Source organism: Anomaloglossus baeobatrachus, chromosome 9 (assembly GCF_048569485.1).
Source record: "Anomaloglossus baeobatrachus isolate aAnoBae1 chromosome 9, aAnoBae1.hap1, whole genome shotgun sequence".
Taxonomy (NCBI): domain Eukaryota; kingdom Metazoa; phylum Chordata; class Amphibia; order Anura; family Aromobatidae; genus Anomaloglossus; species Anomaloglossus baeobatrachus.
In genome coordinates, this window is record NC_134361.1 from 24,707,118 (window position 1) to 24,722,276 (window position 15,159).

A 15,159-nucleotide genomic window follows, 5' to 3' on the forward strand; every position below is an offset into this window, starting at 1 on the left:
AATCAATGAAGTAGTTAAAGGTCTGGGGTTGATTACAGGTGTGTGGTTTTGCATTTGGAAGCTGTTGCTGTGACCAGACAACATGCGGTCTAAGGAACTCTCAATTGAGGTGAAGCAGAACATCCTGAGGCTGAAAAAAAAGAAAAAATCCATCAGAGAGATAGCAGACATGCTTGGAGTAGCAAAATCAACAGTCGGGTACATTCTGAGAAAAAAGGAATTGACTGGTGAGCTTGGGAACTCAAAAAGGCCTGGGCGTCCACGGATGACAACAGTGGTGGATGATCGCCGCATACTTTCTTTGGTGAAGAAGAACCCGTTCACAACATCAACTGAAGTCCAGAACACTCTCAGTGAAGTAGGTGTATCTGTCTCTAAGTCAACAGTAAAGAGAAGACTCCATGAAAGTAAATACAAAGGGTTCACATCTAGATGCAAACCATTCATCAATTCCAAAAATAGACAGTCCAGAGTTACATTTGCTGAAAAACACCTCATGAAGCCAGCTCAGTTCTGGAAAAGTATTCTATGGACAGATGAGACAAAGATCAACCTGTACCAGAATGATGGGAAGAAAAAAGACTGGAGAAGAAAGGGAACGGCACATGATCCAAGGCACACCACATCCTCTGTAAAACATGGTGGAGGCAATGTGATGGCATGGGCATGCATGGCTTTCAATGGCACTGGGTCACTTGTGTTTATTGATGACATAACAGCAGACAAGAGTAGCCGGATGAATTCTGAAGTGTACCGGGATATACTTTCAGCCCAGATTCAGCCAAATGCCGCAAAGTTGATCGGACGGTGCTTCATAGTACAGATGGACAATGACCCCAAGCACACAGCCAAAGCTACCCAGGAGTTCATGAGTGCAAAAAAGTGGAACATTCTGCAATGGCCAAGTCAATCACCAGATCTTAACCCAATTGAGCATGCATTTCACTTGCTCAAATCCAGACTTAAGACGGAAAGACCCACAAACAAGCAAGACCTGAAGGCTGCGGCTGTAAAGGCCTGGCAAAGCATTAAGAAGGAGGAAACCCAGCGTTTGGTGATGTCCATGGGTTCCAGACTTAAGGCAGTGATTGCCTCCAAAGGATTCGCAACAAAATATTGAAAATAAAAATATTTTGTTTGGGTTTGGTTTATTTGTCCAATTACTTTTGACCTCCTAAAATGTGGAGTGTTTGTAAAGAAATGTGACAGTTCCTACAATTTCTATCAGATATTTTTGTTCAAACCTTCAAATTAAACGTTACAATCTGCACTTGAATTCTGTTGTAGAGGTTTCATTTCAAATCCAATGTGGTGGCATGCAGAGCCCAACTCGCCAAAATTGTGTCTCTGTCCAAATATTTCTGGACCTAACTATATACATACAATATATATATATACACATATATATACACATATATATAATATATATATATTATATATATATACATATATACATACATATATATATATATACATATACATACATATATTCACACACACAGATATACATACATATATACATACATACACAAAACAAAGATCTAAAAACATAACAGAACCCATAAACAAAAAAACAAAAAAAAACAAAAACATGCACACAAAAAACCTCTGTAAAATAAAAACCCATTAAAAAAACAAAAACAAAACACACACTAATAACCCCTGTAAAATAAAGCAACCCATAAAAACACACAACGTAAAAGAATCCTTAAAAAAAAAAAAAAAAAAAAAAAAAAATCCCCACAAAAACACCCCACAAAATAAAACACACGCTCCAAAAAGAAAAAGCACACAAAGAAGCTCTGCAAAATAGAACAACAAAAAAAAACAACAACTCCCCAAAAAACACACACACATCATAAAAGAATTCATAAAAAAATAAACACCCCCCCTTAAAAAAAAAACATAAAAGGAACCCATAAAACAAAACAGAAAAAAAAAACACCCTATACAAATAACCCATAAAAACATAAAATCCTCAACCTAAAACCCATAAAAAAATACACAAAAATACATTAAAAAAATAAGACCCCTGCAACATAAAAGATAGATTTTTGTGTACTCACCGTAAAATCTCTTTCTCTGAGTCTTCATTGGGGGACACAGGACCATGGGTTATGCTGCTGTCACTAGGAGGCTGACACTAAGTAAACAGAAAAAGTTAGCTCCTCCCCAGCAGTATAACCCCTGAGCCAGAGGCGGACTCAATCAGTTTAGTGCACAAGCAGTAGGAGGAGAACCAAACAATCCGGAATAAGACAAGGAAAAAACCTTAACCAAATAGACGTGCGACCAATGGCCTGGGAATAAGGCCACTGAGGCAACAGACCGGTAAAATGTAACTCAAACAAAACACAAGCAGGGTGGGTGCTGTGTCCCCCAATGAAGACTCAGAGAAAGAGATTTTACGGTGAGTACACAAAAATCTATCTTTCTCCATCGTTTCATTGGGGGACACAGGACCATGGGATGTCCAAAAGCAGTCCCTGGGTGGGAAGAGAACCATCACCGGAGATCGGTAGGAAACCGCTACCTCCAGTCGGGCTTGACCCAGACCTACAATTACCTACCTTGTTACAGGTGTGCTACTGCCGCCCGCAAAGATAACGGCAAGACTGGCCACTGCCAAAACTTGGGTGTGACCTGATAGGAACTAGGAAAGGTCTGCCTACTAGACCAGTAGGAGGCCCGGCAGACCTCGGTCCGTCAACGTCTGTAGTCCAATCATCCAAGAAACTCTCCTTGGACGGTAGAAAAAAACGGCGGAGGTCCGTTTTCCATGCGATAGGCTTCACCTATGACGGAAGGATCTCTATGGAAATCTTAGCCCTGGGCGCCAGCATGCGCCTCCTGGGACCGGATGAAAAGAGGAACTGTCCTGAAAGATGAACTGACTGTCGGAGTATACCGAAAAGTGCGGTCCGGACTAGGCTCTTTTCAGGCTGAGAGAAGGTACTAGAACCGAACTCGAAACCCCAAACACCTTATCTGGAAGGAAGGCGGGCTGCCTTGGACCGAAGGGAGGGTAGTGGCCGGAGCACCCCCCTTGCCCTACTGGAGGACCTGGAAAAAACAGGGGGGGAACAAAGGCAACAAGAGAGAGATGTCCGCCCTGATGCCCCTTGAGACAAGGAGACGGTCACGAGGAGCCCACCTATCCAAACATGTGGGAGTAAGAAGCCCTCGGAAAAGCTCAAACCGAGAGCCGTGAGGTGAACCCATCGCTAGATTAAGGTCCCACGTCACTAGTGGACGGCGATGCCGCTGAGCCAGATGGACGCTTCTCTGCGTGAAACACCTTGGTCGTGGGACGATAAGTGATAAGCCTCTGAACTGAAATGACCGCGTCGACACCAGGCCCCTAGAGGGACGCGCTAGAAAGCCGCATCCAGATCTGACTGTCAGCATGGCAGTAGTGCAGGAAAGGAGCGAGAAAGAGAGAGGAAGAAGATGTGCTCTTTTACCCCCCGGATGAATGCCACACGTGTGGTAATACATTTTCGAGGGAACCAGCTCCCCGGTCTCCAACATTGTCTGCATCCTTCTTGCCAACCGGCCTGTGCGAGCAAGAACCCGGGATCCGCTCTTAAGGTCGGGAAACTTAGGGCTTCTAAGTCCTGGTGTCAGAGCGGGCTCGACACGGAAGAACTGGACGGTCTGGAAAGCGCCACAGGGCCTCTGCGAGTGGATTGAGTGACTTCTGTGAACTATGCTCGCCTGGGCCCCTCCATAGCCACCCTCTGCCTCGGTCCCTCTTGAGAAGCTCGAGATCATGGGAAGCCGTAGGCAGATGCCCAAGAAAATGAAAAAATGAACCGGCCTCACAGCCGGGCGAGGGCGTCGTCACCTAGCGCAGAAAAAGGGGGGCACCCTAGGTGCGCCGTTGACTAGAAGCTGGATCGGGGGGCAAATAGGACCACTACTGGAGGTCTTCCTTCGTCGTAGATCTGGCTGGAGACTACCCGGTTGAGGAGCCATTCTGCCTAGGCGAGGCCCCTCCTGCTGAGAAAAGAACGGCCGTCCAAACGTCCACGGTAGGGAAGTGGACTGCTGAGATTAGAGAGCGCGAGATCCGGCCCAGAGCAAGATCTTCTTGACCTCTTCCTTATTCACGACACTTCCTGCGTCTCCCTGGTGGATGATGCACGCCACCGCTGTGGCATGGTCCGACTGGGACCTGATTGGAACAACCTCGCCCCAGTGAAGAAAACGTAACCAGTCTAACCGGATGGATCTGAAATCCTGGAATGCTGAAGGGGAGACCACACATAGGGGGTGTTCCTAGGGATCGTGCTGTGGAAAGTGGACAAGCCCACCCTAGCATAGGAGACTGGTAATGGCTGATGCTATTCGCCAGAGGAGACGGAGAGGGGATCTTCCCAGGGACCGGACACGAAAGCTGGTCCACTAGGAAGGGAAAGGCGGATCCCCCGGGGCAGACGGAGGTTACTTATCTCCGTTCTTCAGTGGGGACCTCTGGAAGGGCAAGGATGAACACCGGTAAGTGTACCACCGCTATCACCTCCCCCAGCCGCTGCGGAGTAACGTATCGAACCTAACTTGGTGCGGGGAAGGAAAAACTACTCCAGCGTGAAGAGTAACTTCCCTATGGCGGACTCGAAAAACATGCCTAAGGGGATGATCTACCGGGCCGAGATCTGAAAGGACTCCAACCGGTGGAACAGCTGCCCTAGTAGCGAGAAATGACGATGAGAAATAGAGGCGCCCTGACGGTTGCGGCTCGAACGGACAGGAGCCGAGCGGTGAAGGCGACGATCCTGAGCGTCTGGGCCGATGCTGGGAAGAGATGTGCCCTTCCCTCACGTAGCCTATGGAGAGATGTACACTTCCCTCACGTAGTCTAGGGGATCCACTGGACTAACCTATGTCCGAAGGTACGTTCACCTAAAGGCGGAAGGAAGGTCAGCGACTCTTTAGATGTCGCCTCCGCGATCCCGCTCCTGAGGCAGAGGCCTCGACGTGAGGTCACACTGCTGCTATAGGCTCAGACCGTGAAGCTGTGAAAGTGCCAGGGCTATGATGAGAAGGGACTTACCGAAGATGTCAACCAGTTCTGATCGGCAGATATGGAATGTAGTCCTCTGCGTAGGGAGACCGTGTGGTCCCTGAGAGACGTCACCTTAGGGATGATCAGCCAAGAGGCAACCTGGCGAGTCGATCGCAGGGGGGCATGCCACTTCTCTCCGGAGCCCCTTGGAGAATGAATAAAGAGAATAACAAGACTTACCGCTGGTAACGTCCAGTCCGGCTGATGTCTGTGAAGGAGCAGTAGCTCTGCGAACTATTGGATGTCCACTGACAAACATCCTGGGTCCTCTAGAAAAGTCTTCAAGGAGACCTGTGTGCTCAGAGAGGAGAAGAGAACTATCCGTGGCCTTATGGTCTGACTCACCGTATCTTCCAGGCTAATCGTCATGCGCTGAAGCTCGGCGCTTGCCCGGAATCCAGCAGAGGTGGTACGTCTGGGTCATCCCCAGAGAGGTCGGAAGGCTTCTGGACGAGCGGGAGCTTTGGACCTGGGAATGAAGGAAAAACCAGGGGGAGGCGCCGAAGGCGAGACCTGGCGGGTACGCTTCGAGCAGCGGGTGAGGTCCCTGGTACGGGACTCACCTCCCCCGGTGCGTGCACGTAGAGAAGGACTGTCCGTACCTTTAAGGCTTGACTCACCATCCTTACCCGGCTATTAGTCATGCGCCAAACATCCCGGTACTCCTGCTCGAAGTCCAGCAGAGGTGGAAACGCCTGGGCCATCCCCGAAAGGTCGAAAGACTACTAGAGGAGAGGCAGACTGGACCTGAGGAGTAAGGTGAACCCTGGGAGCGCAGAAGACGAGACCTGGCGGGCCCGCCTTGGGCAGAGGAAAAGATCCTTAGTACGGGACCCAACTCACCGGGGGAAAGGCGCCAGTCTTGCGGACGGTTACGGCAGAGCGACAGCCCGGGGGCGCAGCGCATGCGCACCCACCCGAGGGACGTCAGCACGGGTATGCGGGGTCTGAGAGAGAGAGCGCCAACCCGCCTGCCGGTGCGGGATACCGGTGCGTGCAGTGCCAGGGCCCGCGGAAGCTGGAGTACTAATGTGACAACGTTCGGGGCAATTCATAACTGAGAGAACAGCCCTAAACCAACTGTACCTCTTATGCAAATCAAGAACCCGAATAAGAGCTCGTAAGAGTTAATATACATAATCTATATACATATACATATATATATATATATATATATATATATATATATATATATATATATATATATATATATATATATATATATATACATACACATATGTACACAGAAAAACCACTTCCAGATTTCCATTATTTAGAACTTATATTGCAGACTCAAACAATAACCTTGAACACAAAGAAAAAAGGGGGAGTCTAGAATGCAACCATGTACTTTTTGCAAATATCAAAAAGTATGTTCTTACTAAGAATAAAAAGAGCAATTTACATATTGAAATAAACTGAGCCCCTGACAAAAGAACAGAACAACCACTACCGTTCAGTGGCTAATGTTGGCTACTTTTCCCCCCTATGAGTGGTTGCTGTAGCCTCAGCAATCCGCAGACTAGGGAGACTGCTATAATCAGTCTCTTTTTTTTTTTTTTTTTTTTTTTTTTTAAAATGAATGCTGGGGTGGGAGTGGGGGGGGGGGGGCCGAGGAGAGCGGGAAAAAACCTCCACCGCCCTCTCCTGTGATGCCTGGGGCTGGGAGGAGGGTGGAGATTGAGCGGCCGGCGGCCAATCGCGCTGCGGCAGGAGGCGGGCCTAGGACGCCGGGGACAAGGCCGAAGCCGGGGCCTAAATTTTGAAGGCTGCCGGAGCATGGAGGGTACCGGCCGGCTGTCCGGTGGCTGCGGCGCAGCTGCGAAGACCGGATGGCGGCAGTGCGTGCGCTCTGTCGCCCGATGCGGCCCGGGGCGTCCGGTGACTAGGCCCAGGCCGGAGCCTAAAAGGAAGCAGCCAGCGCCGGATTATGTAGAAACCGGCGGTTCTACCTGTGGGGGCGGCGGCGCGGCAGCGACATCCGTGCACCGGCCGTCAGTGCGGACTCCAGCGCTGGGAGAGGACGTGGCCGGGGCGCCCGGTGAGTAGGCCCGGACCGGGGCCCATATTTTGTAACCGCCTGGGGGGAAGGTAGGAGGGGGTGTCCTACCTGGTCGGCGGCGTAGCCTCTGCCAGTGTGCAGGCTGCGGACCGCAGAAGGATGAGGCAGGCAGGCAGGCAGGGATGGTGGACGCCGGTGGGGGCAGGGAGCCCCCTGAAGCAGCGCTGCGGGCCCCATCATCATCCAGACGCGCTGTGAGGTCCAGTCCCTGCTGTATGCCCTTGCACCCTTTGGGGTGATACCGCAGGGTGAATAGGAGGTGCCCCGGAAGGATTAGCCCAGCGTGCCAACCCGGGAGTGGTACCGTGGAATTGGACGGGGGAGAGGGCCCGAGAACTCAAGCTTCTGCGGCCCAGGGGAGCGGTACCCACACGGGCTGCGAGGGCTGAGATAGAGAAACGATACCTGCAGAAAAAGAAAATTCCAACAGATAAGAGCGACGAGCGCCGCCGAGGGAAAAAAGAAAAAATATACGCAAAAAATCAAGTGGCTGAAGAGGGCCCAGTCGGCCCACATCAGCCTCCTACGACACTAAGCAAAAAACTGATTGAGTCCGCCTCCGGCTCAGGGGTTATACTGCTGGGGAGGAGCTAACTTTTTCTGTTTACTTAGTGTCAGCCTCCTAGTGACAGCAGCATAACCCATGGTCCTGTGTCCCCCAATGAAACGATGGAGAAAAACTAACTATAAAAAACACAAAGGGAAAAAAAAAACAAAACACAAAAAAACCCCCACAACAAAAGTAGCCTTTACCTTCCAGTCCCACACATTGACCACCATGTCGTGCTGATATCCCACAGACACGACGTACTTCATGTTGGGGGAGAAGCAGACGCAGGACACCCCGAACTTGTGGCCGAGCATCTCGGAGACCTGCACCTTGTCGGCCACATCCCAGACTCGGACCGCCGGCTTGTGACCGCTCTGAAAAGCGAAAGACAAAAATTAACAAAAAAAAACAAACCACTTGTTATCTAAAAGCAAAGAATGATTTAAAATAACAAGGCTGCCTATGAGCAGGTGACCGCTGCAGCCAATCACTGGTCTCAGAGGTCACACTGTCCATACTGCAATCATTACTGAGGTAGGGAGTCAGTCTTACGGTCAACTCACACGATGGCGCCCCAGAGGTGGCCGGTGACTGACACCGGAACAAGTGGTGTTTTTATTATTATTATTATTTTAGAGGCATTTGCTGCCATTTATAAAAGATCCTGAACCCCCTTTAAAATGATGTTATCCCCCAGAGAAGAAGCCTCACCGCTCCGAGAGAACCATGAGGAGAAATGAGGAGAAGCTGGACCCTCCACTCACCTCTCCGCTGACCAGAAACTTCCCATCGGGGGAGAAGGACAGAGCGCTCAGCTGTTTACTGCGGAGGAAGAGATCACGTGGTTACCATGGAGACAATGTCCCCGGCCACAAAATACAAGCATAGAACTAAAATATAAAAAAGGTAGAACCTCGGGGGCAGAGCCTAAGACAGATCCCTTTTATGGTCTGCGTAATTATGTGGAGCAACCTATAGACACGCCCCCGAGGATCCTCTTAGAAGCTCCCCTTGTACTAAACAAAGGCCCATATCTATAGCACATTACGCTGGATAGATATTGTTTTAATGATGTACTGTGCATCACTAGCATGGTTTTCTAACAAAAACAAAAAAAAATATTCAACATATTTATTTAAAAAAAAGCCTTTATATGCTTAGGTAAAGCCAGTACATACCTGAGGTTTCAGTAACAGGTGCAGTGGTTTTGCTGGGTTCAGTCACTGTCACTTAAGTTCAGTCACAATCGTTTTTGAACTTAGTCACGGCCCCAGCATTATAATTAATTGCCATAGCCACAGGTCCTTTACATCTCCACTCCTGAGCTCCACCCATTACTGTCACATGGTCGTGACATCCCCACAGGTCCTTCACCACCAGTTCTCCAATGCGGAGCTCCGCCCATCACCACAGGTCCTTCACCACCAGTTCTCCACTCATGAGCTCTGCCCATCACCACAGGTCCTTCACCACCAGTTCTCCACTCCTGAGCTCTGCCCATCACCACAGGTCCTTCACCACCACTTCTCCACTCATGAGCTCTGCCCATCACCACAGGTCCTTCACCACCAGTTCTCCAATGCGGAGCTCCGCCCATCACCACAGGTCCTTCACCACCAGTTCTCCACTCATGAGCTCTGCCCATCACCACAGGTCCTTCACCACCAGTTCTCCAATGCGGAGCTCTGCCCATCACCACAGGCCCTTCACCACCAGTTCTCCAATGTGGAGCTCCGCCCATCACCACAGGTCCTTCACCACCAGTTCTCCAATGCGGAGCTCCGCCCATCACCACAGGTCCTTCACCACCAGTTCTCCAATGCGGAGCTCCGCCCATCACCACAGGTCCTTCACCACCAGTTCTCCAATGCGGAGCTCCGCCCATCACCACAGGTCCTTCACCACCAGTTCTCCAATGCGGAGCTCCGCCCATCACCACAGGTCCTTCACCACCAGTTCTCCAATGCGGAGCTCCGCCCATCACCACAGGTCCTTCACCACCAGTTCTCCACTCCTGAGCTCTGCCCATCACCGCAGGTCCTTCACCACCAGTTCTCCACTCCTGAGCTCTGCCCATCACCGCAGGTCCTTCACCATCAGTTCTCCACTCCTGAGCTCTGCCATCACCACAGGTCCTTCACCACCAGTTCTCCACTTCTGAGCTCCGCCCATCACCACAGGTCCTTCACCACCAGTTCTCCACTCCTGAGCTCTGCCCATCACCACAGGTCCTTCACCACCAGTTCTCCACTCCTGAGCTCTGCCCATCACCACAGGTCCTTCACCACCAGTTCTCCACTCCTGAGCTCCGCCCATCACCACAGGTCCTTCACCACCACTTCTCCACTCCTGAGCTCTGCCCATCACCACAGGTCCTTCACCACCAGTTCTCCACTCCTGAGCTCCGCCCATCACCACAGGTCCTTCACCACCACTTCTCCACTCCTGAGCTCCGCCCATCACCACAGGTCCTTCACCACCACTTCTCCACTCCTGAGCTCCGCCCATCACCACAGGTCCTTCACCACCACTTCTCCACTCCTGAGCTCCGCCCATCACCACAGGTCCTTCACCACCACTTCACTCCTGAGGTCCGCCCATCATCACAGGTCCTTCACCACCAGTTCTCCAATCCTGAGCTCTGCCATCACCACAGGCCCTTCACCACCAGTTCTCCACTCCTGAGCTCTGCCATCACCACAGGCCCTTCACCACCAGTTCTCCACTCCTGAGCTCCGCCCATCACCACAGGCCCTTCACCACCAGTTCTCCACTCCTGAGCTCCGCCCATAACAGCAGGTCGTTCACCACCAGTTTTCCACTCCTGAGCTCTGCCCATCACCACAGGCCCTTCACCACCAGTTCTCCAATGCTGAGCTCTGCCCATCCCCACAGGTCCTTCACCACCAGTTCTCCACTCCTGAGCTCCGCCCATCACCACAGGTCCTTCACCACCAGTTCTCCACTCCTGAGCTCCGCCCATCATCACAGGTCCTTCACCACCAGTTCTCCAATCCTGAGCTCTGCCATCACCACAGGCCCTTCACCACCAGTTCTCCACTCCTGAGCTCTGCCATCACCACAGGCCCTTCACCACCAGTTCTCCACTCCTGAGCTCCGCCCATCACCACAGGCCCTTCACCACCAGTTCTCCACTCCTGAGCTCCGCCCATCACCACAGGCCCTTCACCACCAGTTCTCCACTCCTGAGCTCCGCCCATAACAGCAGGTCGTTCACCACCAGTTTTCCACTCCTGAGCTCTGCCCATCACCACAGGCCCTTCACCACCAGTACTCCAATGCTGAGCTCTGCCCATCCCCACAGGTCCTTCACCACCAGTTCTCCAATGCGGAGCTCCGCCCATCACCACAGGCCCTTCACCACCACTTCTCCACTCATGAGCTCTGCCCATCACCACAGGTCCTTCACCACCAGTTCTCCATTCCTGAGCTCCGCCCATCACCACAGGTCCTTCACCACCACTTCTCCACTCATGAGCTCTGCCATCACCACAGGTCCTTCACCACCAGTTGTCCAATGCTGAGCTCCGCCCATCACCACAGGTCCTTCACCACCAGTTCTCCACTCCTGAGCTCCGCCCATCACCACAGGTCCTTCACCACCAGTTCTCCACTCCTGAGCTCTGCCCATCACCGCAGGTCCTTCACCATCAGTTCTCCACTCCTGAGCTCTGCCATCACCACAGGTCCTTCACCACCAGTTCTCCACTTCTGAGCTCCGCCCATCACCACAGGTCCTTCACCACTTCTCCACTCCTGAGCTCTGCCCATCACCACAGGTCCTTCACCACCAGTTCTCCACTCCTGAGCTCCGCCCATCACCACAGGTCCTTCACCACCAGTTCTCCACTCCTGAGCTCTGCCCATCACCGCAGGTCCTTCACCATCAGTTCTCCACTCCTGAGCTCTGCCATCACCACAGGTCCTTCACCACCAGTTCTCCACTTCTGAGCTCCGCCCATCACCACAGGTCCTTCACCACTTCTCCACTCCTGAGCTCCGCCCATCACCACAGGTCCTTCACCACCAGTTCTCCACTCCTGAGCTCCGCCCATCACCACAGGTCCTTCACCACCAGTTCTCCACTCCTGAGCTCTGCCCATCACCACAGGTCCTTCACCACCAGTTCTCCACTCCTGAGCTCCGCCCATCACCACAGGTCCTTCACCACCACTTCTCCACTCCTGAGCTCCGCCCATCACCACAGGTCCTTCACCACCACTTCTCCACTCCTGAGCTCCGCCCATCACCACAGGTCCTTCACCACCACTTCTCCACTCCTGAGCTCCGCCCATCACCACAGGTCCTTCACCACCACTTCTCCACTCCTGAGGTCCGCCCATCATCACAGGTCCTTCACCACCAGTTCTCCAATCCTGAGCTCTGCCATCACCACAGGCCCTTCACCACCAGTTCTCCACTCCTGAGCTCTGCCATCACCACAGGCCCTTCACCACCAGTTCTCCACTCCTGAGCTCCGCCCATCACCACAGGCCCTTCACCACCAGTTCTCCACTCCTGAGCTCCGCCCATAACAGCAGGTCGTTCACCACCAGTTTTCCACTCCTGAGCTCTGCCCATCACCACAGGCCCTTCACCACCAGTTCTCCAATGCTGAGCTCTGCCCATCACCACAGGTCCTTCACCACCAGTTCTCCACTCCTGAGCTCCGCCCATCACCACAGGTCCTTCACCACCAGTTCTCCACTCCTGAGCTCCGCCCATCATCACAGGTCCTTCACCACCAGTTCTCCAATCCTGAGCTCTGCCATCACCACAGGCCCTTCACCACCAGTTCTCCACTCCTGAGCTCTGCCATCACCACAGGCCCTTCACCACCAGTTCTCCACTCCTGAGCTCCGCCCATCACCACAGGCCCTTCACCACCAGTTCTCCACTCCTGAGCTCCGCCCATCACCACAGGCCCTTCACCACCAGTTCTCCACTCCTGAGCTCCGCCCATAACAGCAGGTCGTTCACCACCAGTTTTCCACTCCTGAGCTCTGCCCATCACCACAGGCCCTTCACCACCAGTTCTCCAATGCTGAGCTCTGCCCATCACCACAGGTCCTTCACCACCAGTTCTCCACTCCTGAGCTCCGCCCATCACCACAGGTCCTTCACCACCAGTTCTCCACTCCTGAGCTCCGCCCATCACCACAGGTCCTTCACCACCAGTTCTCCACTCCTGAGCTCCGCCCATCACCACAGGTCCTTCACCACCACTTCTCCACTCCTGAGCTCTGCCCATCCCCACAGGTCCTTCACCACCAGTTCTCCACTCCTGAGCTCCGCCCATCACCACAGGTCCTTCACCACCAGTTCTCCACTCCTGAGCTCTGCCCATCCCCACAGGTCCTTCACCACCAGTTCTCCACTCCTGAGCTCTGCCCATCCCCACAGGTCCTTCACCACCAGTTCTCCACTCCTGAGCTCCGCCCATCACCACAGGTCCTTCACCACCAGTTCTCCACTCCTGAGCTCCGCCCATCACCACAGGTCCTTCACCACCAGTTCTCCACTCCTGAGCTCTGCCCATCACCACAGGTCCTTCACCACCAGTTCTCCACTCCTGAGCTCCGCCCATCACCACAGGTCCTTCACCACCAGTTCTCCACTCCTGAGCTCCGCCCATCACCACAGGTCCTTCACCACCAGTTCTCCACTCCTGAGCTCCGCCCATCACCACAGGTCCTTCACCACCACTTCTCCACTCCTGAGCTCCGCCCATAACAGCAGGTCGTTCACCACCAGTTTTCCAATGCTGAACTCGGCCCATTATGGTCACATTGTCGCAGTTTCGGGGTGTTACATGTCTTTTTGGGAGCGCTGTGACAATGTGTGGAGCTCTTCATTGCAGAACTGATGGTGAAGGCCCTGTGCTGATGGCAATCAATAAAAATATAAGGTGCATGGCTAAATTAAAAAGAGATTGTGACTGAACTTGAGTGACAGTGACTGAACCAAGCAAAGCCATGTTAGTGATGCACATTGCATCATTCAAAACACATTGGGGGAAGTTTGATATAAAAAACGACACGACAGGTTTCCATTAAAGGAATTCTCTATTCTAGAAGGCGGCCAGTAGCTCCTCCCACATCTCACCTGGACGTATTGAAGATGTGAGACTGTTTGTTCTTCCTCGGACATAAGAGGACAATGACGCATCTGGGAAAGAAGAGAAAACCCATGAACGACGAGGGATGAAACACGACTCCTTTATCAGATGATTGTGGAGGGGTTTAGATCTGCCATAAACTTGGGAAGACCCTCTAATGAGTAACACCCAAACAGTCAACCACGCGGCCCCCCAGAACGACCCCACACAGGACACAGTGAATACAATTACCCTGCAGGGAAAGCAACCAGCCCCGAGCCGGGGTCACACGTCAGACTGCTGCTGCTGCACACCGTCATCCCCAGAACCTTCTCCAGCTCCACCTACCAGAGAGATACACGTTACATAACACCTCATATCACTAGGGGCAGTATTATAGCAGTTATAGTCTTGTATATAGGAGCAGTATTATAGTAGTTATATTCTTGTACATAGGGGGCAGTATTATAGTAGTTATATTCTTGTACATAGGGGGCAGTATTATAGTAGTTATATTCTTGTACATAGGGGGCAGTATTATAGTAGTTATATTCTTGTACATAGGGGGCAGTATTATAGTAGTTATATTCTTGTACATAGGAGCAGTATTATAGTAGTTATATTCTTGTACATGGGGACAGTATTATAGCAGTTATATTCTTGTACATAGGGGCAGTATTATAGCAGTTATATTCTTGTACATAGGGGCAGTATTATAGTAGTCATATCCTTGTACATAGGGGCAGTATTATAGTAGTTATATCCTTGTACATAGGGGCAGTATTATAGTAGTTATATCCTTGTACATAGGGGGCAGTATTATAGTAGTTATATTCTTGTACATAGGAGCAGTATTATAGTAGTTATATTCTTGTACATGGGGACAGTATTATAGCAGTTATATTCTTGTACATAGGGGCAGTATTATAGCAGTTATATTCTTGTACATAGGGGCAGTATTATAGTAGTCATATCCTTGTACATAGGGGCAGTATTATAGTAGTTATATCCTTGTACATAGGGGCAGTATTATAGTAGTTATATCCTTGTACATAGGGGGCAGTATTATAGCAGTTATATCCTTGTACATAGGGGCAGTATTATAGTAGTTATATTCTTGTATATAGGGGCAGTATTATAGTAGTTATATTCTTGTATATAGGGGCAGTATTATAGCAGTTATATTCTTGTACATGGGGGGCAGTATTATAGCAGTTATATTCTTGTACATAGGGGCAGTATTATAGTAGTTATATTCTTGTATATAGGGGCAGTATTATAGTAGTTATATTCTTGTACATAGGGGCAGTATTATAATAGTTATATCCTTGTACATAGGAGCAGTATTATAGTAGTTGTAT

General features: G+C 51.2%; 1 protein-coding gene across 1 annotated transcript in view; it reads right to left on the reverse strand.

The window, feature by feature from the left end:
* LOC142250953 (WD repeat-containing protein 62-like) overlaps positions 1-15,159 on the reverse strand; it is a 108,176-nt gene that overhangs the window by 86,780 nt on the left and 6,237 nt on the right. The window contains exons 2-5 of the mRNA XM_075323297.1: positions 14,051-14,142; positions 13,807-13,869; positions 8,445-8,502; positions 7,884-8,054 (exon numbers count right to left, since the gene is read on the reverse strand). Of these exons, the coding sequence (XP_075179412.1) occupies positions 7,884-8,054; positions 8,445-8,502; positions 13,807-13,869; positions 14,051-14,142 (384 nt within the window). The remainder of the gene's footprint in view (positions 1-7,883; positions 8,055-8,444; positions 8,503-13,806; positions 13,870-14,050; positions 14,143-15,159) is intronic.